This window comes from Sceloporus occidentalis, unplaced genomic scaffold (assembly GCF_023333645.1).
Source record: "Sceloporus occidentalis isolate IW3139 unplaced genomic scaffold, rSceOcc1.0.p SCAF_4, whole genome shotgun sequence".
Lineage (NCBI taxonomy): Eukaryota > Metazoa > Chordata > Lepidosauria > Squamata > Phrynosomatidae > Sceloporus > Sceloporus occidentalis.
Genome location: NW_028316984.1, coordinates 34014528 through 34037344, shown reverse-complemented (window position 1 = coordinate 34037344; position 22817 = coordinate 34014528). Strand labels below are relative to the sequence as shown.

The window sequence follows — 22817 nt, the reverse complement described above, 5'->3', positions numbered from 1 at the left end:
TTGAACCCATGGAAACTGACTTTTGGGAAGCAGCTTTGTTGCTTTCATTCACACATAAGCTCTAACTAACCACTGTAAAAATATGAAAGACCTGTATCACCTCACCCAGACCTTTGAAAATTTAGGGCATGAGACATGATTTGCATCTTTCTGGATCCTATTACATTTAATCCCACTCTTACAACTATATAAATATGCTTTATTCATGAGCTTTTAATATCACTCTGTACTGCATCTGAAGACGTAGATGTATATCCACAAAGGATCCTAGTCTAAAAAGTGTTGCCATATTTCTTTGTTTTTCCCCTCCCTTCCTCCACTTTACACTTTCAGCAAAAAACCCTGTGAAGCTATCTCAAGCAACCTCCATGTGGCTTTCCTCCAAGGAAACATATCCTGTGAAATGCACCAGTTTACAAAACTTGCTCAAGAGATTTCCATTCCTGAAGTGAAAATTGAACTTGAAGTTAAAGGCTGCAGTCTGAAGCAAACTGCCTTTCATTTGCCCTAAAATCAAAGGTATTTTTGGTGGAGAAGTAAGAAAACACATGAATTTTAGTCTTTAATTAACTCGAGAATTTCAGAGATTTTAAAAATAAAGTTAATCCAAGATCCTAGGCTTTACTTGTTGAATATGTTAAAGGATGAACAAATTGAAAGGCAGTATGGTAAACTGATAATTTATGGTTTGTGCTGCCAGAATCTTATATGCCTCAAAGTGGAAGAATGTTGAAATTTTGTCATGTGATGAATGGCTAGGCAAGATATATGACTATATGGTGATAGATAGGTTGACAATTATAATAAGAAACAGTTGAAGATTTCTTGCGGACTTGGGAACCTTTTCTAGAATATATGAAGAAAATTAAGGGGACTTTTGCAACAATACTTTTTGATTGAGAGGAGGGTCAGGCCACATTATTGTAACGATATCAATTGTTCTATAAGGAAATATTATGCTGTACGAGGATTGATCAGTAAGAGAAAACTTTATTATGACTGTTAAGAAGCTGGATTTAAAAGAACACAATAGGAGCCAGAGGTATTACTTAAGGAAGTAATATGATGATTAAAATTTTTGTAAACTTCGTTTAAGTCTAATATTGTTTGAAAAAAATGAATATTTAACAAAAAGCTTATATGTATATTTGTTTTAAATGTTTTTGGAAACCAATAAAAATATATTTGAAAAAAATCAATGGTGTTTATGTTGAATAATTATGGATAAGATTGGGTTGCTCATGGAAGCCTCAGTATTTCCAGATTATCTTCCAATGAATGCTAGAGTGGTCAGTAATTTATGTTATTTAATATTTTATTTTATTTTATTGCCACATTTCTCCCAACATGAGACCCAAGGTGGCTTACAAAGGCTAAAAACATGATTAGTTAAAAACAACAACAACAACTTTGAGTGCAAGCAGTCCTAGCTGGCTTTGGAGGCTGAGCAGAGTTTGGTCTGGCTAGTAATCAGATGGAAGACCACCAGAAAACACCAGGGATCTCTAGACAGGGTTCAGAAACAATCTGACCCGAAATGCTGGAGAGCCACTGCCACCATCAGAGCCTGGAATCCTGTTCAATGCTGGCAGAGCTCAAACTTCAGCTAGCATACTTGTGCAAATGAGGGCTCTTCTGGAAAAGCAGCAACAACATTCCAGTGATCACTGTGGCCATTCCAAGTTATGAGAAGGGATGAAGGGATCTCTGCCTATACACCAACCAGTCTTTAGACTGTCATGTCACATTTGCATAAGGTACTGGATATCCCTTTATGGAAGCATATACAAAGTACAGCCACTGGTGTAACAGGGGGTTCGACTACACTGGCCAGAATACTTTGGGCTGCTTTTGGATTAGGCTGGCCCCAGAGCTGACCTGGATTCCTCTCATTATCTGCACACATCATAGTGACACCAGGTGGCTGTCTATACATAGGTCTTCACTGTGCCATGCAGCAGTAGCACCACTGGTATGAGTCACTCCCTCTGAGGGCATGAGGCACCCAGCCATGTGATCAATGCTGGGCACCTTGTTGTGACTCTAGAAAGAGTCATTCGTGCCAACAGCTGTGGCGCTAGACAACACAATAGGAATGCACATTTAGACAGTGCCTGGAATTGCTACAGAGTACTCTATGTTTTCCTGAGAAATCTAGAGCAGAAGGTAAATGTTTAGAAACCAATTTAAAGAAGTGATAGGGTGGATTCAGTGTCGAACTAGCCTTATGTTATGAAGAGAATCTGAACTGAAATCAGGGACTTGGCCCTGTGTTGTAAAGACAGGTTCCTGTGAGGCTGGGGTGTGTGTTTTTTTTATTTGGACCATGTAGACAAGCCTTAAGAGATAGGGTGGCATGATGCCCCAAGAGGATTCTTATCAGAGCTGAGTGTTGTGACTAGATGGAAGAACAATCTGACTCATTTTAAGGCAGCTTCTTATGTTCCTATGATTACATTAATGTCATAATTTCACAACTGCAAAGGGCCTTGGAGGAGGCCATATATTCCAGTTTTTGCTCAGAGAAGAATACAGACATGAAGGATATAAATATACAACACTCAAGACAGCAATCTTAAGACCAAGAGGAGAAAATAAAAACAGTAAAACAGTAAATGCTAATTAAAATAAACAAACAAAAGAATGAGATATTCAACTGCCTGTCAGTTTTCAAAACCAGCCTAAAAATGGGAAGAAAAGGAACCTCGCAGCTAGCGTAACCTTAGGTAAGCCTTCTTGAGGGAATGAAAAAAAATGCAAATATGATAGATAAATAAATATAGCATCTATCACTGATATTCTCTTGAGGCTTCTTTCAGCAGGTTCTAATTCAAAATGTTCTCCTCATGAGAAAAAAGAGTCAGTATAACTAAACTGCCTACACATTGCTTAGGCTCATTAGACAACGATTGAAGTCCAAACTTCCTTTTGCCTCTCTACCCATCATCAGAAGCAAAAAATGGGCTGTGAACACATTGCATTTTATCTCTTGGAATCTATATTAGTAGCTAACCAGTATGAATTTCCAGGCAGCTACAAGCCTTCTTCTAATCTAATTGCTGTCTAGAGGCTGCTTACTTCAAGCTATCACAAAATTAGTGCAGCCTTCCTCAGGTATATGAAGAGGAAAACTAGCTTTAAGAGAACACCTGCTCAAATCCTACACTAATGGTTCAGAACCAGATTATACACACAAATCCAGATTGAAACAAGTGTTACATTTAGGAAGGAGGGACTCAAAAGATCAGCAGAGAACAACATCTGAGAGCAAAAACAACTAACTTCCCCAAATTCTTCCCACTACCCCACACAAATTATAATAACAGATAGATCTGCAAACATTTTTCAAGCAAGGTTATCATTACTAACAACTGTATAAAGGACCAATATTTGTTCTACTAAGAAAGCAGGCAATTCTACTTCAGATTCTCCCTTGCTTTGCTGCAGAGCCTTTCTTGGGAGGGAAGGAAAAGAAACTGATTAGTAAGGTTTATTAACTTTTTTATTAGACCCTAACCCTCTGTGCCCTTTACAGCAGCAGCATGATCTGCAGGCATTAGTTGGTGATAATTCCTTTCTCTGTGTGGCAAAAAACCACCAACTAACTTCCACAAATCAAATTGGCTTTAAAGACACAAGAACAAACCAGATCATTTTGTGTCTGATGAACTAAACTTCTAACTTCTATTGGAAAGTATATTAGCGCCAGAGTGTAGTGGTTTGAATGTTTGACTATGGCTGCATCTGCACTGCAGAAATAATCCAGTTTGACACTACTTTAACTGCCATGCCTCAGTGTTATGGAATTCTGGGATTTGTAGTTTTGTGAGAAATTTAGCCTTCTCTGTCTGAGAGACAATTTTAGCCTTCTCTGTCTAGGAGCGCTGGTGGTGCAGTGGTTAAATGCCTGTACTGCAGCCACTCACTCAAAACCATAAGGTTGTGAGTTCAATACCAGCAAAAGGGCTCAAGCTTGACTCAGGCTTCCATCCTTCCGAGGTCGCTAAAATGAGTACCCAGATTGTTGGGGGCAAATCAGCTTACAGTTGTAAATCTCTTAGACACTGCTTAGGCAGTATGAAGCGGTATATAAATGAAGCTTGTTTGTTTGTTTGAGAGCTCTAGTGCCACAATAAACTATAAATCCAAGGATTCCACAGCACTCAGCCATGGCAGTTAAAGTGGTGTCAAACTGGATTATTTCTGCAGTGTGGATGCATCATACAACTCTAGATACAAGGGCTTAAATTCCTGCTTGGACATGGAAACCCACTGGGTGACCTTGCGCAAATCACATTCTCTCAGCCTCAGAGGATGGTGAAGGCAAACCCTCATCTGAACAAATCTTGCAAAGAAAACCCAATGATAGGTTGACTTTAGGGTCACCAGAGGTTGGAATTTTGCTGTTAACTTCGTCACAAGAAGAAGTATGATTTTTTTTAAAAAAGAAACTATTTGCAATAAATACTGTGTTTGCACATTTTGAATAATCATCTGAAACAAAGTACATCAGAAGCAAAAGCAACAGTTTGAAAGATTTCAATGTGTCTTTTTGGTTGTTGGAAAGATGTGTGGTGAGGCAGTGAGATGAAGACATCCTAGTAGCCACTGCAGTTTTCTTGCTTTCTTTCTGGCTTTCTTTCTTAAGTGCACATGACAGGCCAGGCTAGCAGAACAATGACAGTCAGAGGAGTTTATGCAAATATACCACAGGAGTAGTGCCTCCAAAGGGAGAAAATCCTATTTCAGGACCTTGACTTGATTGACAACTCCAGCTGAACCTTGTTAGATTGAATATAAATCATATTAAGAGCATCTCCACACATTTGCAAGCAAACCCTGGAAAACAACAAAGGCTGTCTTACAAAATATGTTTTATCTCTCTCTTACTCTTTTTCCGCCTCCATCAAATTCTAGCGAGGCATATTTTGTTTTTAAGCATACCCTGTGGGCCTGAGTTGTAAATTGCATCATTAAATCACACCTCAAGCAGTGTGATTGTGGACTTAATTTTCCCCTAATGCCATCTACTTTCTGCAAAACACACACACAGAGCTCACCTGACCTGACTATGAAATGGCAAAAGTACAGGCCAGAGGTAATGCTGCATGCAACAGAAGACAAAATTTTATCACTTTTCAGCACAGCAGTGTGTATTTATCTGCCAGACAGAGCAGCATGACTTCTCAGCCTGATGCCAGCTGCGATCATATACAAACTTATGTGGAATAACATCCTATTTAATACAGTAGGACTGTATTCTGAGTAGTCAAGGAAGCATGGTCCTGTCTTTCACAGTTGTGAAAAATTGGCTGCACATTGGTCAGCCTGGGAACTGTGTGTGGTGGGCCCTTGTGTCATCAGCATCATCTATGTTGCATCATTATTTCATTTATTTTTAGTCATTCAATGTTTACCCTGCCTTTCTGCCACGGAAGGCTGCTTACTAATTTGAAATAGAAATTGGCTAAAATGTACATTACAATTAAAAAAACCCAATGAAATAGCAATATTATTAAAACCAGAATAATTTAAAATATATTTCAATATAATTAAATACTAACAGGATAAATGCACAACACATCACTATCAGCACTATCCTACATATGATTTTAAAATCTACCAAAAGCTTGTCTAAATAAGAAGGTCTTAGCTGGCGGAAAGAGAGCAGGGAGGGGGCTAACCAGACCTTAACCAGATAAGGTAGAAAGAAGAATGGTAGAAATATACATATCCCACTGTGGTGATACAGCTATGGAAATCTATACTGGCATTGTGGAGAGTAGTTTGATGAAGAAGACAAGGCTCCTGGATCTTTATAGAAGCTTCATTCTATGTCCTGTGGCCACCCAAATGAGAGGTCCTGTGGCTCACTAACTTGGGTGGGTGTGGGGAAGGGGATGAGATGGGGGAGAATGCCATACTGGAAATCTAGTTTACCTTTCTTGATGTTTAGCTGGTTTCAGTAAAGATATGAAAAGAGAGGAGGAGAGTGCTTCCTGCCAAAATCCAGTACCTGTATATGTGCAAACATTATTGTTATCTCAGTTTTCCATTCATATTGCATTCTTCTGAATTTTATATACCTGATGCTATTCTGCTCTACTGTGAGCCTTAACGTGGAGCAAGGATGGCACCCAGTGGCCAAACAGCCTCATCTCAGCTGTGCAATTCTTGAAAGGTTCCAGAATGTCTCTCTCTTCAAAGCAATATAACTACAGAGATTGTAGCAATCCATGGATTTGACTGAACATGCTTAAAAAGAACCAACTACTCTATTTATTTATATATTTTTATTTATTTAGGTATTTATATCCCGCCCTTCAGCCCTAATGGCTCTCAGGGCGGCTTACATTTATTATTTTTTAACCAGACTGTTCCCTGCCCGCAGGCTTACAATCTAAAAGACACGACACACAAGGAGAAGGGAATGGTGAGGGGGGACGGGATTAGGTCCAGCATTCTTCTCTCCCTCTGAGGCCCGGACCAAGGCAGATGGACCGGAGGGAGGACTCTGCTTCTTCAAGGCAGGCCTGGTGGAGCTAGCCTGCCTCTCTCCCCTTCAAGGTTAAGGGATCATTTAAGAACTGGATGGCTATCTTAGCAAAAGTAACTTTTATCTAAACAATATGAGAGAATACATTTGAATGTTTAACCTAATTTTTAAAAAGGTGCAAACCATTTTGCATGATGGATACTGTTGTTGTTGTTGTTGCTGCTGCTACTGTTAATAATTTTAATTTATACCCTACCTTTTCCCCATTCAGGATTCAAAATAAAAAATAAAATGATTAGGTTATGAAAATGGACATCATAAGAAATGTGAAGGATGATTGAGGTGAGGAAATCATTCCTGAATGCATTTTAGAAGAAGCCTTCAAGTGGTCTCCAAAAGTTTCAAAATCCTTTTGTTTATTTATGCAAGGCTGTATCATTTCACATGTGCATATAGTTTGTTATGGATAAAATGTTTGCTGAAACATGTTAAAATTGTTTTTCTATTTTGTGGTACAGGAACCTATCCCTACTCTTTCCTTATTATTTTTGCCTCTAGCATCAAATTTTCTGTTAAAGAAGTAATGCCAAGGAACACAGTGACTTCAGTAACTGAAGTATACCAGTATTTCTACTAATAATACTTTGCCAGTTAGTTTTGACAAACTTAGACAGTTTGATTAATTCAGCAAGATGACACGTTTGTTCATACTGATCTTAACCAGAATATAAATTTTCACTTGATCCAGCGAAGATTTATACACATATGGTATGAAAACAAGAGCCAGAATGGTATAGAGTATTGGGCTAGGATCTCTAAATCCCTACTCTGCCATGAAAAGCCACTGGATGACTTTGGCCAAGTCACACTCTCTCAGTCCCAGAGAAAGGCAATGGCAAACCCACTGAACGAATCCTCACTCAGTGATGGAAACCCACTGGGTGGCCTTGGGCAAGTCACATTCTCTCAGCCACAGAGGAAGGCAAAGGCAAACCCCCTCTGAACAAATCTTGCCAAGAAAACCCTGTGATAGAGTCACCCCAGAGTCACCATAAGTTGCAAACAACTTGAAAGCACACAACAGCAACAAGGTTCATTTTAAGATCACCGTAAGTCAGAAATTATTTGAAGGGACACAACAAGAAATGGAAACAAGATTCTGTTTACCTCTTCTGAACTGAGTGAGGAATTGCACATCAACAGGTACCATATGTGCAGTTTTCTTCCCTGATGGTAGAGGCACACAAATGCAAACCTTTAGACAAAGTGAGAATCCTGCCAGTACATGTACAGGGGCTTGGTTCCCTGATACTGTTTCCTTTTCTTTTCAGACAACAGACACCTTTGGGAAGATTTGGATTGTGTGACTGATATAGCTGGTCTCTGCTCTCTCCTGGGTACAGTGTATGCCAATCCTCAGAATGGTGTGAAAGGGAGAGGGATGGACAGTAGGGTGAGGAATTAAAAACAGTTTCCCAGTGAAAGTGTGAATTCTGGCCAATTATGAGAGGGAGAGTTCAGGAAAATATTCTAATATTTTAACTAAATTATTTAAATTTCTCTCCTGTCTTTCTCCCTAATATAGCATGGGGAAGTGTAGCCCTACAGATTTTGTTGGACTGAAACTCCCAGCACTCCTCACCATTGGCTATTCTGGCTAGTAGTGATAGGCATGTCAGTCCAGCAACATGTAGAGGGCCACATGTTTCTCACTTTGGGTCTAGTGAACACTCAAAGCAGAGTGTATCACTGTCTCAGTCTGTTTTTGAAATGTGTGTTTTACGCCACATATATCACATAGATGTGTTTGAAATTCTAAATAAAGGCATAAATCCTGAGAAGTTGTTTTGGATTATCTTTTTCTGCCACAATGAAAATAATTTCTCTCTGACACAAAATTATAAAATCTCCTTCTTCATTCTTATCTTTCCAAACACAAACTGGATTGTGTTTTACTGACATTCCACAGTTCATCATTTGATGAAGTTGACATTTTATCATGAAGCAGCTCTATCTCATATCCATGGCAAGAGGAAAAATGGTTCTGCCATGTGCCATCTCCTCCATACCCAGACTTCCCTGCACTGTGATTAGCTGAGCATGGAAGTTCCTAGCAGCACTTGTATCTCCCACAGTTTTCCATCAGATAATAAGGACAGGTACCATGTGGTAGAAAGGGGACATACAGCTCCATATCTCTTCCTAGCAAGTCATTCTATGTCTGCCAACCTCCATTAACCACCTGCCAGTGAGATGAAGCAATGAAATACACAGTGAGTCAGACATAGCATTACATTAGATGTTCACCAGAAAGGAGTATGAGGAGTAGAACAATGATAAAGCTATACTTCTTGCTAATATTTACAATATGTAGCTCTAGTACTTAAGGCAGGCATCCTGTTGGTTAGTCCCAGCTACAGTAAATACATTCAATCAACTGTGAAATTGTGAGTCAACATGTAAGTAAGGACTCAGAGTGCACCTACACTGTAGAAATAATGCATTTGACATCACTTTAAGTGGACATTTTATCAGGAAGCAGTTCTTCCATATACACATGGAATGAGAAAAATAGTTCTGCCATGTGCCATTTCTTCAATACCCAGACTTCCCTGCACTGAGATTAGCTGTGCATGGAAGTTCCTAGCTGCATTTGTATCCATCCTATGGAATCCTGGCATTTTTAGTTTTACAAGATCTTTAGCCTTCTCTGCCAAAGGGTGCTGGCGTCTCATAAAATGACCAAATCCAAGGATTCTGTAGGATGGAGCCAGTTAAAGTGGTGTCAAACTGCATTATTTCTACAGAGTAGATGCACCCTCAGGACTAACAATCTGGTTTTAAGATTATTATTGAAACTAATAATATAGGTTTAGAAATTTCTAAGGAACTACAGGACCAGTTACTCTGAAGAGAAGACAAAAGCTGAGCAAAACAATGAATGGGTTTCATAGGTATTCCTTCACTGTTACCTAATAAGCTTTTGATAGGCATTGATCTACACCTTTTTAATATATCTAAAATGATAATCTCTGACCTGCATCTTGATATCAAAAAGTGCATCTTAACCTGAGTAGCCAAATGGCCCTAGCATGTGATCTCCCACTGAAACAAGGGAAGCCATGAGTTTTTGATATGTAAACGAATTTCCTTTCCCAGCTTTGATGAAATTATGCAAGGAGCTGCTAAGAGATATCAGGAAAGATGCTATCAAATGTCTTAAGGAAGTGTCTCGCTTTGTGATTGAGGGGGAACCATTTGAATCAAAGGAATGGCATTTTGTGTAGCCATTTGCGTCCCTACTCTGGCAGAAACATTTGGGTTAGATCAAAACATTTGGTTAAGATGTGAAATACACTTCAAACAGTTTCCTTTGATTACTTTTTGTCTAGAGACCCTGTTAAACCCTTAAAAAGGTCTCCTAAATTTAGGGAGGGGGCCAGCCATTCACTGCGGCCAGCCACTCGCTGCTGCCAGCCACTCGCTGGGGCCAGCCATTCACTGGGGCCAGTTAGCCACTCGCTGGGGCCAGCCATTCACTGCTGGTACCTCTCGCTGCTGGTAGCCTCTCGCTGCTGCTGGCAGCCCAGCTATGTCAGTTTAAAGTCAGTCTTTCTCTCTGACTTGTCTGCTAAACCAGACCTGCAAACCCACACACACAAATTGGACCCACCAACTTCTATGTTAGGTGAGTATCTCCATTAGAAAGCCTCATATCTATCCCACATTTACTACGTTATTTCCTGAGTCTTGTATGAATGTGTGAGCGTATGTGCCTGTATGTTTGAATCCTTGTTTCCAATAAAAGAGACATTGATTGTACTTAGAGCCTCTGCCTCATTTCTGGATTTCTAGTTCCTGGTATACAGATCGAAGGGGCGATCCCTGAGGTGTGGTAACAGGCCTCCTCTCGTGACCTTGAGCTAATTAAATTCCCCATTGATAATTTGGTCACTGTTCACTGTTACACTTTTGAACACAACAGATGCATAAATAGTGAAGAGAGTGCCATCACAAATACCTATGCTATCATTTATAGCAGTTACATGACAATTTGCGGTATTCCATTTAGCATAAGGATCTATACATCAATAACTCTAACCTGTTGCTGTTGTTGTTTTGCAGCATTCATTCTTCCTGTCTAACATTCCAACATACTGGCTAATAAAAGTGGAAAGTGCTGATACTGAAAGAGTAAATTGCTTGTTTTCTTTCTTCTGACCAATATATTTAGCACAAATACTAGGGATAAAGTACAGCTGACAGTTTTACATCTTAGGTGAAAAGCGATTTTCAAACATCTTCAAAGAAGACCAGAAATACAAATAATTTTTGTTGTACTGTGGTATATGCTACTAACTCACCACATTTTTCAATAAATCTTCTAAAAATTGTAGCAGTTTCCTTGATCATGGTAAGATTGATCCCCCCCCCCCCCCATTTAATAGAAGAACTGTAGTGGAAACAATTAGGATGCAAGCCATGTTTGCTCTACCTAGGGTTGCCATAATTGTCCACTTTTACCAGGGACAAAATGTGGAACAAATTCAAGACCAAACTGTAGGACAACTGCAGGACAAAACTCAGCCCAAAATGTAGGACATTGAAGAAAAATGGTGGACCTTAAATGTCCTACATTTTGAGCTGAGTTTTGTCCTGCAGTTGCCCTACAGTTTGGTCTTGAATTTGTCCTACATTTTGTCCCTGGTAAAAGTGGACAATTATGGCAGCCCTAGCTCTACCTGGAAGAATCAGTGGTCTCTTAGTTCCTGACTACTTTAAAACTAATGAGGTTTCTACTTCAGATTTATTATGGAGCCTCCTTTTCCTCAACCTCTGATAAATCTTTAATTTTTCCACTTACTGCATTCCTTCACTGCATCATGAATGAGTGAGTTACTATGACTTTTCTCTTTTGTGGAAATCTGTAAATATTTCAATTTAAAGAAATGTTTTCCTTTTCTTTTAGGCCCACATAATTAGGGATCTATACATCTAGCACACACAGGCCTCATTCCAATTCTGATATATATACAGCAGTTCCGCAAGTCAGTAGTGGTAGTTTGCACTTTAAAAAACCAATAAAAATAAAACAATTACTGGTAATAGATTGATACAGAAAGAAAGCAAAGCCATCTTAGAAGTTACAGCATTCTGGATGTATTGATTAGCCAGAAAAGGAGCTGCTGCTCCAATACTAGTTTTCCTCTATCCTCACCATTCATTTTTCCTTTTATTTAATGTTTACTAGAATGTGAAACTATAGACAGGGACTGTCCCATTTTTTCATAACTTTACAGCACTTTGAAAACTTCAGGCACTCAATAAATACTAATAATAGAGTACTTCTCACGAAGCCAGTTCCATGAGAAGATGCTGCTTCTGCCCAATAGCATACTATTATAATAGATATGTTCCTAAGAAGGACTGAGTTGTCCGGGAAAGCAGCCAAAGGGCTGATAAGGCAGCTAGTTCCCAAACAAACAAACCCCCTCCCAGCACAGCAAAGTCAGTGTAAGCTACACAGTCCTGGAGATTCACAGTAGCTCTACCAAAAGGGATTACCAAGAGAATTGTCAGACGGTCCGAGGTTCAGGGCAACAGATAGGCAGGTCGATAAAGCAGTCCAAGGTCAAGGTTTCCGGGTAGTCAAGACAAGAAGCAAAAGGAGCCAGAGACAGAGTCTTTCCTCTAAAAGAGTCAGATATCCACTGGCAAAGAACCACACATGCTCTAGGTGCTTAAGAAGGCAAGGAGCCGGCCTTCAGCTGTGTCTGATTACGAAGACGCTTCTGATAAAGCCTCCGAGATCTTCGAAGGCCCTCTCTTTCTGCTCGACGCTCATTGAAGGTAGGCACACTGCCCAGATCCTCCTCCGTGTCCACAGCCTCGGCACCAGGCAAACTTGACTGCTGAATCTCTGGAGGGGCCATAGACTCTGCTCCAGCAGAACTAGGGCCAGCCTCTGGCTCCTCCGTTACAGGTTCAAGCCCCAGGGGGCTCTGGCTCCTCCATTACAGGTTCAGGTCCCAGGGGCTCTAGCTCATCCTCTGAGTCCTCCAAGCCATCCTCCAGGCTGGGCATGACATGAGTTCCTAAGAAGGTGTTTTTGTTCAGTGAATGGTGACATTCAGAAGTCCAAAGTTTTCCATGAAATATTAGTGCTAGCCTAGAAAGAATTTAATGATGGGACACTGATAGGATAAGCACAATGTTGTCGTATGAAAATATTTTCGCGATCACACTATAAGGATGGGGAAAGGATGGGAAAAGGATGTCCTGTTCACCACAAGAGGCACATGTGCTCCTCCGCTGCAGCAGCAGAAGGGCCTGACTGGGGGTCACCACTCCTCTGACATGTCAACTAGTGAGGGCCACATCTCCCTGCACTCACACAGTGATGCCACTGATCCAAGAGTGCCGAGCCATGGCCAAAATGCTCAGCAACCTAGATAGGTCACTTACAGTTCAGACTCAAACTTGGAATGGATTCCAGCTGATATGGGAGCCCCCAGCCATCACTGCATAACACAGGTGGGGACCTTGTGATGACTTCCATGTGAGTGGGGTGAAGAGGCTTTGGTCACTGAGGAGGGAGGAAAAGGATAGCAATCTCCACAATGACAACCCCCTCACACACACACCAGCATATGTTAGATTTATGCCTGCATATGTCACTAAGAGTATGTCAAATGTAGCCTGAACTTTAAAGGAACTATCAGACATACTGCTCCCTACCCCCAAACAGGCTCATTTAAAGTTTAGATTAAACCTGAGAGCAGATTCACCACCTCAATGACAAGGAAGCCACCTGCCACCACAGCCTGTGGCTCTCCATACATTGGTGGACTAAAGCAGCCATCACCATCCTTGATGTCGGGAGAATCATGGGACTAAGAAGTTCACTAATATCTGAAGGATTACAAGTCCCCCATCCCTGATTTATGTCACATTAATAATACTTAATTTAAACAAAATGGGTGTGCTTAAAAAAGCAAATCTCTTATTCTGACTTTCCACAAGATTCTTGTGTGAAGTCTACAGAATGGATTAAAATCTACAGGATGTGCTTCTGCCCATGAAGAGTGTTGTGCAGTGTCCCAGGAAAACAACAGTGGACCAAATCAGGCATCACAGGAAAAACATGATTAAGGAAGCTTAGCTGAGATTTAATGTAATGCCTAAACACATCGAATTCTGCAATTCACTATGGATACCAGACCAAATTGTTAACTATGGTTTGATATGATGTCAAGCGGATAAACTGTAGTGGTGGATGTTCCTCAGCATACCAAAGAAAGACATTGGATTGTCAAGTCATCTTATAGGAAAACAGACAAATGACTTTAAACCAAGGTTTCCTAGTAGGTTTCAGCATTAAAGCTGTGGTTTGAATTCTAAGCTATAATTAGCATAAACTATGGTTTGGGGTGATAGCTGAACTATGCAAGTATCTAGAAAGGCCAAAACCAGGAGCCATAAAATTGTAGGTAGGCAGGACAGGTTTGTGTTGGTGTATCCAAATTTAGGACAAGAAGAAAAGAAATAAAAAGTTTTTAAAATTTCTGCAAGACGTTGTCCAAAATCCCAAGTCTCCTAACGCGCAGTGTCACACAACCTTCTGTGCAACACTTGTGAAATAGGGGCACTAGCAGAATTTTTTCAGTAGTCTATCACTAGATCCAACCCAATATTTGTATGACAAACGACATGCACAACAAGAGAGCATGTATTCCTCATATCCATAGTTTAATGGATTCCTAATGTCCTATTTGCTCATTCATGGTTTAATGGCTTCTGCTAATTACTTCCGTCAAATGAATTAGACTTTAATAAGAAAGAAAGAAAGAAAGAAAGAAAGAAAGAAAGAAAGAAAGATTAATTTGTGTAATTTCTATCGATGATATCTCCGTTTAGGATTACTGTCTAGCAAAGATCAGCAAAGTACCTGAACAGAAATGTGATTAATATTACAGTTTAAACCACAGATTCATAAACAAATGATTCATTCTATTGTATAATGGGGTTCTCTTGAGTGCTGTTTGTGCCACAAAGAGGAGTATCTCACAAAGTTATAAATAATGCAAACCATCCATTAAATATTGATCTTGTACGTAGTATTCACAGCTGAACAATTAGGTTAGCCTTTTTTTAAAAAAATGCTCATTGTGAATTACACAGCACCAGAGAACTGTATACATATTCTCTTTGGAAAGGGGAAAAGTTGAAACTTAAGGTGGCACTTGTTGGATTCCTTATCACCAGAATTTAAAAGCCTTTTCACTTGTCTACTTCTGGTCGTAAATTTTGATCACTGATACACCAAAGCTCTTACAAATCTGTCCTGCATACCTATAATTTTTTGGCTACTGGTTAGAGCCCTTCTTGACTATTACTCCAAATGCTGGTTTCTGCCATAACTTAGAATCCAAAACACTACTGGGAAACCATGGTTTAAAGCAACCTGTCTGTTTTCAGTTAAGTTGATTTGACAATCCAGTGTCTTGGTTTGGTAGGCACAGGATTATGCACAACTATTGTTTGTTCATTCAGATATCACACCAAACTATAATTAACAATTTGGTCTGCTGATAATAGTGAATTGCAGAATTTGGTGTGTTCAGACATCATGTTAAATCAAAACTAAGCCTCTGTAGCCATGTTTTTGTATGATGTCTGATTTGTCCTACTGTTCTCCTGGGACAACTGTGGGCCTATATGCATGAGCCAAAAAAGGCCTGTGTTCCTCCAGGCCTCGTGTAATCCTGTATAGAAAATGCAGGCCAACAGCTCCAGACTAGGGTCGGCTAGTCCAGACAGCCCCAAGCAATCCCTTACCTACTGCCACCATGACATCTTTTCTGAAGGGCCCTGTTGCAGCATGTGCTGGGGATCCTGGCCATGTGGGTATAAGACAGGAACCCCATTTCTGCTCTTACAGGCTGCAATAAAGGCCTTCAGAGAAGTTGTGATGGTGGCAGCAGGTAAAGGGCACACTGTGGTGGACAAACATGTAAATATCCCCCCGTTGCTGTGATGGCCTGGGAACTAATCCAGGTCTGAACCAGAACAGGATAGCAGGGGCTTTCCCCATGGTATTCTGCCCATCTGCTTAGGCCCTGAATAATGGTGGCTAAAGATGCAAGACTCCATTATCACTCTAGAAGGATTTCCTAAAGGAATGACTGGCCAGTATATTCCTAGACAGGGTTGCTGGCAACCACAGCCATTCCTGCCCTTAACCAGAATGGTTCTCACAGGTCCTTTCGTGTACCAAATGCCTGGGACATCAATGAGAGATAAAGAAGCAGTCTTTCCTATCATGTGTATTGAGCTGGCCCCTGCCATCAAGCAGATGGCTTTTTGGAGTGTTTATTAACATCATGGTCAAATGTTAACAGCTGCCCAGTGGCATGAAAGAGTTCAATTGTATTACTGACCTTGCTGGATATTTTCTTCATTCACTGTGCACTTCAAGTTTGGAAAAAGATATGAAGGCAGAGAACAAACTGGGGAAGTGATTTTTTTCTATGTGATCAAACTGTTTGTACAGTTCTCTCAGTTGAGGGGGGGGGAGAGATGGGTCACACTGTGCTATTTGGTTTCTGTTGTTTGTTTCTGAACTATATAATTCTGGAGAGCCTATCCTCCATTGGCCTCAGCTTGGAGGGGGGGTGTACTCCAACCTAGGCAGAGGACAGTTTAGGTAGAACTTGTTTTGGGGCCCATTTATACCACCGGCTATGAAGGGACGATGGGTTCCGTCAGTGAAAGGTCTTGAATGCTTTTCTGTTGTACATCATCTGCTGCACCATTTACCACCAATAAAGCTTAGGCTATAGCAGTAACGTGTCAGTGTTTGGCATTGAAAGAACTTTTGAGGAGGCTCTGAACTACACCCAGTTCTAGAACAAGACATCATGCCACACAGAATGTTACAAAATGTGTTTCAAGGACCAGAGGGGAACTGGGCTGATTTGAGTTTGTATGGGTCAGGATAGTTACATGGTCAAATCGTCTGCCAAACATAAGCAACTATACTAATTATAATAACCTGATGTGTCATCATTGTCATGAGGCCAGAAATCCAACCTGCATTGGACAGAATGCTTGTAAAGACCACTACAAATTAAGTAAAACAAACCAACTCACCAGAAAACTATTCCTTTTATCTCCTCCCCCCCCATCTCTACCACTGTTTTGCAAGTTGTGTGTACATCCTGTCCAGCATTCAAAAGGATACCTTCAGTGAACTGAACAATACAGCCCTCAAGCCACAGCACTGCAAGACATTACTCCCTGCCTCCCCCAGAACAGACAGTTCATCTTGTTCTTTGGGCTTCATTCTCAGAAATGATAAACAGGGGAAAAAAGAGCTTGAACATGTTGCCTTTTTTTTTCACTACAGCTCCCAGAATCCCCAGCCTGCACAGCTATAAGCAATGGGTGTTGAAGGATTCTGAGAATTACAATCCCCAGAAGTATTTTTCCCATATTACTTTTAGACTGTAAGCCTGTGTAGTTTTTATTGATCATACATAGGCTACTCAGGTGTCTTTCAGCTAAAGAACATTTACTATTTAAAGTAAATTAGTTGCATGACTAATAAAAGGCTTTCTCTATCTGGAAGCACCCAAAGAAAATGAATATTAGGTCACTCCTCCACAAGTCTTGTTGTGTTTGTAGATAATTAAGGAGTGAAAGAATTCCCCTTCCAGTAATGTCTGGGTAGGTTTCTGAATCAGGACCATTGTAGAAAACCTAAATTTTGGAGAAAGACTAGAAAGAAAGGTGAGCTGATTACCTGCCATCTTCTTTGATATACTGGCGTGGCTGGCCTTCTTTGATATACTTCATATATCTAAGATATATTTTGGCTAGCATCCTTTGATATACTTCATATATCAAATATATAATTTGGCTAGCATCCTTTGATATATTTTAAGAAATTCCTAAAAAATATATTTTCTCTCTTGTACTTCCTTGTAATCTATAGCAAGCAACATCCACATGTCTTCTTTCACCCAGCTTCAACCCAGCCTGATGCAGCTGAGCTCAGGGTGTGAGCTAAGCTAGCCAGCACAAAGCTACAAACTGAAAAAAACAGGTAGATGGTTAAGATGCCAAGTGCCGCATGATGAGTGAGCTCCCATCACTAGTCACAGCTTCTGCCAACCTAGCAGTTCAAAGGCATGCAAATGCAAGTAGATAAATAGGTACCACTTCAGTGGGAAGGTAATAGTGTTCAGTGCAGTCATGCTGGTCACATGAACACCAGAGCAGTCCTCGGACAACACTGGCTCTTTGGCTTAGTAATGGATAGGTACCACCCCCTACAGTCGTACATGACTTGACAACCTTGTCAAAGGGGAAAACTAAACATTTAGTTTCCTCTCTTGTACTTCCTCTTTGAATTACAATTTGATATTTTTATTCATTCCTACTCCAATATTTTAATTAATTTTCTTTCTTTTACCTTATCCTAACCAGTGCAAACTTTCCCCTTTCCCTTCATTCTCCTTTAGCCACATATCTTTTAGATTATGAATCTGCAATGAAGAACTTGTGTCTATTATTTTGGGACTTAATAGGCAATTTTATAATCAATAAGTGATGATCATTAAGATGGAAGCAAGGGCCAAGAGCCAGACATGACTGAAAGCAAGGGAACATTTAATTAGAGGAAGTATAATATAGATTCCAAAAAATAAAGAAAATGAGAAATTGTGAAGTGAGTGGGTGGGAAGAGCTAGCCTATCACAGCCTTGGAAAGCTGTTGATGGAAGGATATGAAATATAAAATAGAGAGATGTCTGTTAAACAGTTAGACAGAACCAGGTAGAAATAGAGATAGTTAGAAAGAAAGGGGCAGTTAAAAAGACTGATGAGTTCTGAATACAGTTTTAGTTTGATGGGAGCTGAGAGTGAGGAAAGATTTCTGGGAGTACAAATTTAACTTACTTGTTTTATAATAAATCCTGACTGGTTTGATTTTCTACATTTTTGTTTTCATTGAAAAATTGATAAAGAAGATTCAGTCCATGATGCCACACTGAATCCAGCTGTCAATACATCTGCTTGTCCATTTTAACTGTCATTTTGGAGTTCAGGAGTCTAGACCCTGGAAGGGTTTTAATGGTGAGAGGGCAAGGTGAGTAATAGGAGCTCAAGGGTTGTAACTGCAGGGTCAGCATGGATAGGGAACTCATCAGAAAAGCCATGTGATCACAAAAATCATTCAGAAAGATGACTTCAAGAACTTTCTTATAGATTGCACATTAGCATAGATAGTGTTAGAATTATTAAAGAAACAGATTTTTAGTGGCACAAATCAATAAATATTTTCCCAAACTGCTGATTATTTTTTCTGAATTCAAAAGTTCCTTTTAATAATTAATTTCAGAATAAAACAAAGCATTGTTATTTTACCTTGAATTTATCCACTTCTGCCTTTGAACATGTTGCATGGTAAGACAGCACCTGCTCCAGAACAAATGGTCACAAATAAGAAGCTGAAAGTAGTTACTTTGAACTGTTGAGGAAATTATTAAAAATGGTTCATTAATAACTGCATTACATATTACACATGAAATATTGTAGCTAATCACAGATCATGAGTTATACTTGGAGCACCTACCTCTTAGGTCAGGGTGGGCAAAATGCCACCCATAAATATAACCCCCCTTTGTGATCCTAGTGCTCCCCCAGAATTTTCTCTGATGGACTTTGTATTGGGAAATTGTTAAATGTGTCATAGTCAGTGGAAAAAGCAACTTAATCCCCTATAGTCAATAAGACAGTCAAATCATAGCCAGATTAGTCAAGAATATCAAAGCCAATATTTCATTAAATTTCACTTATACATATACATTTAATAATAATTAATCAAGTATGAGTCGAGAGTTTATTTGTTAATTACTTTAATAACCTTTAATAAACAATTAATCCTAATTAAATCCAGCCAATTCTAATCAGTTCAACATGTGACTATTCTGATACATCTTTATGTTTTAAAAAACACTTTTTAATATCCCCTCTCCAATTTAAAAGGATGACTTTTGAGCACTAAGGCAACCTGAACATTCTCCCATTCTAGATGGTGTAATGTTATAGGAAATGTATGAAGTTGATAATATAATGTTGCAGACAGTTTTGTTGTTCTAAGGTGATTCCTTAAAGAGAATGACACTTCGCTTTTCTTAAATATAGTTTCCAGGTGTATTACAGATAGTAAATTTATTTTTCTATCTTTTACTACCTGTAAGTATTCTCCATCAAATATGATCCCTCAGAAACCAAACATACCAAAAATATTATCAAAGTGACATTAGACATCAAAATTATATGTTATATATTATATGTTTTTATTGCAACAGATAACACATCTAACCCTTCCCATCCCAAAAAATTAAGACAGTTTTACAGTTCCTCTGGACTCCAAAAAGGGAAACAGATCCCTAACCTTACACAGAACACATGAAAACCCAATGCCTAGTTTGTAAAACCACATTCTTATCACTTAATTTTAAAGTATTCACTTTTGACAAATGTAAACTACTGAGCTTTCGATGCAAAGAGTTAAAGATCACCAAACAAAAACATCTTTCCCCATGGCATACAAACATCATTCATCTTATAATTACTCTGGTGAAACAGGTTCTGCTGTATTTTTAAAACAATACAAAAACATACAAAGACTGTTAATCAGTTAACTACTTTCCATCTTCAGCTCACACCAAAATATGAGCTTTCCTCTCCAACTGGAGTAAGGATACAACTACAATAAGGATGTTTTCATGTAGTCACATTATTATTTTTTAAAAAGTTTCCATGTAATTTGAAAGAATTAGACATCCTATTTGCTTCCATTTTTAGCCAGGGATAGCCATGATGGCTTACCTCTAAGAATCAACGCCCAGTGAATATGAAGAGTACGCTGAACCTGAGCCTTATCACATTATTAAACAAACTTGGCAGGCAAACAAAAAGATGTGTGCTTTTTTTTCCTCCCTCCATAGGACGTTGTCGAAGAGAGTTGTAAAAGTGCTGGGAAAGTGTCCCGTTTGCCATGCTGAAATAATCCGTTTGGCAAAAATGATGCTTTTACAATGCTCTCCCTTGCTTTTACAACCTGAAGGGAACAAAAGTCATGTGGAGGGAGAAAAGGGGTGTCTTTTCTTTGCCTGCTGAGTTTGTTGAATAATTCAATAAGGCTCTAAGTAATGATTTCCCCAGAAAGCCTCACTTAGCACCTGCTTTGTGGTCTTTTTAATGCTAGATTTTAAAAATTTTCTCAAGCCTTTTCAAATGGTAATTTTCAAATCTAAAACCTATTTAATTTATTTCTTGAAACTGGGAGTTATGTAGATTTGATTACCTACTTGATATTGCTGTGCTTATCCTTGTCTCTTATAACTTTGTTATAAGCTGCCCAGAGAACTTTATCTTTGGGTGACATATAAATATTGTTAAGAAATAAATTAAATTTATATTGATACTCCTAAAACAATAACCCAAGGGATCATAATACTATGTCCATCCAGATTAATGAGACCATATAGAGCAGCAGATCTTTCCTTCTGTATGAAAAATCTATCACAGTAACAAAGATCCCTAACCAGCCAGCCACTAAAACTCATTGATTTTATCACGTATGAAATATACGAGTACCACTTTATGGCAGAAATGAAATAAATGAAACTCAAGTCTCTTTCCTTTCAAATTCCTGTTTACAATGAAGTAGTTCATATTAACCTCTCAAGTATTTAGTATTTTAATGCACTTCTGGTTGTCCCACTCTTGTCTTCTAAAAATGGGATATTCTAATTGAGATGGCCCTTGGTTGGGGTGATACATTGACATAACTGTCTGAGCATTCTTTATGTAAATAATAATATTTTACAAACATGGGGAATTTTTGTTTTGTAGTGTGGTTTTCCCCCCAATTTTTTTTTTAGAAATCCCTTATTTTATGCAAACATGAGTTTTAAACACACTTTGGCTGTCATTTAAAATAGCCATGGTATAGCTGAGGTGAAGCATGCATACAACTAGAATCTTGAAACTTTTTATTACAACTGATCCATACTATGGAAATAATTCAGTTTGATACCAGTTTAACTGCCCTGGCTCAATGCTATGGAAGTCTGGGAACTGTCATTTGTTGTGGTACCAAAGTCTGGTGCCAAAATAAATTACCATTCCCAGAATTCCCTAGCACTGAGCCAGGGCAGTTAAAGTGGTGTCAAACTGGATTATTTCTACAGTGTGAATTGGACCAGTGACACTGACCACTAAGATTGTTGAGATCAAAAGAAAAGAAAGGGATGAGAAACAGATCAAAACTAACTTTCTCTTTTTCAGTCAGGGAAGGGGAGAGGGCAGGAAATCCAGCAACAAACTGATAGGCAAATACAAACATTTTACTTCTCTGGGGCGAAGGAAAAAAGCAGAGAACCTTTATTGTCTCCTTAGCTACATCATCCGAGCTCTTTTGCAAATAATAGTTAATATACTGTGATACTCACATCAAGAGCCACAGATTGCTTTGCCCAGGATTTCTTCACTTGGTCATACATTATAGTATTGTTGATGCCCAAGCCACAAAATATAACAAAAGCCTAAAATATAACAAAACAATTAATAAGGCAACATGGCATCTCTAGAAATAGTTTACCTGTTAATGCGTTCTTTTAAAGCCCGGTCCTCTGGAAACCTGAACCAGTTCATAAATGTTAAGCCTCATCATTATCATCATCATCACCACCACAACCATCATCATCATCCACGTTATTTATATCTTGCCTTTCCCCCCAGAAGGGGGAATCAAGGTGGCTTACAAAATTAAAACAGATACAATATAGATGGAAACATGCAGAATATTATCATTAAAGTTAAATTAAGCTGTTCATAATATTAAAAAATATTTAAAACATCAATTAAAAATTTAGTATGACCCCAGTATTCATGGGGCATATGTTCCCAGACTTACCATGGAAATGCAAAACCACCTGTATTAGCAAAGCCTATTGAAATGAATCCAGTGGATGTTGACCATGAAGTCACACTAGAAGACATAGAGATTCCTCTCTAGGCATTTCTAGGTCCTCTAATGTGACTCTATGGTCAACTTCCACTGGATGCATACCACAGAATCATGCTAAAGGACCTAGAAAATATCTAGAGAGAACACATTTTTTCAGATATGAGTCAGTAAAATTGTGAGCGTTGGTCCCATAGATACAGGGGTTGTACTGTAAATAAAGATGTTAAAAAGCAGGGCAGCACACTATCTATTAAAAGTCCTTTCTATTATTCTTTT

At 39.1% G+C, this 22817-nt stretch overlaps 1 protein-coding gene across 1 annotated transcript in view; it reads right to left on the bottom strand.

The window, feature by feature from the left end:
- The window catches only part of LOC149313712 (dual 3',5'-cyclic-AMP and -GMP phosphodiesterase 11A), a 169407-nt gene that overhangs the window by 66138 nt on the left and 80452 nt on the right, over positions 1–22817 (bottom strand). Inside the window, exons 8-9 of the mRNA XM_089523024.1 lie at positions 22024–22116; positions 18926–18976 (exon numbers count right to left, since the gene is read on the bottom strand). Of these exons, the coding sequence (XP_089379150.1) occupies positions 18926–18976; positions 22024–22116 (144 nt within the window). The remainder of the gene's footprint in view (positions 1–18925; positions 18977–22023; positions 22117–22817) is intronic.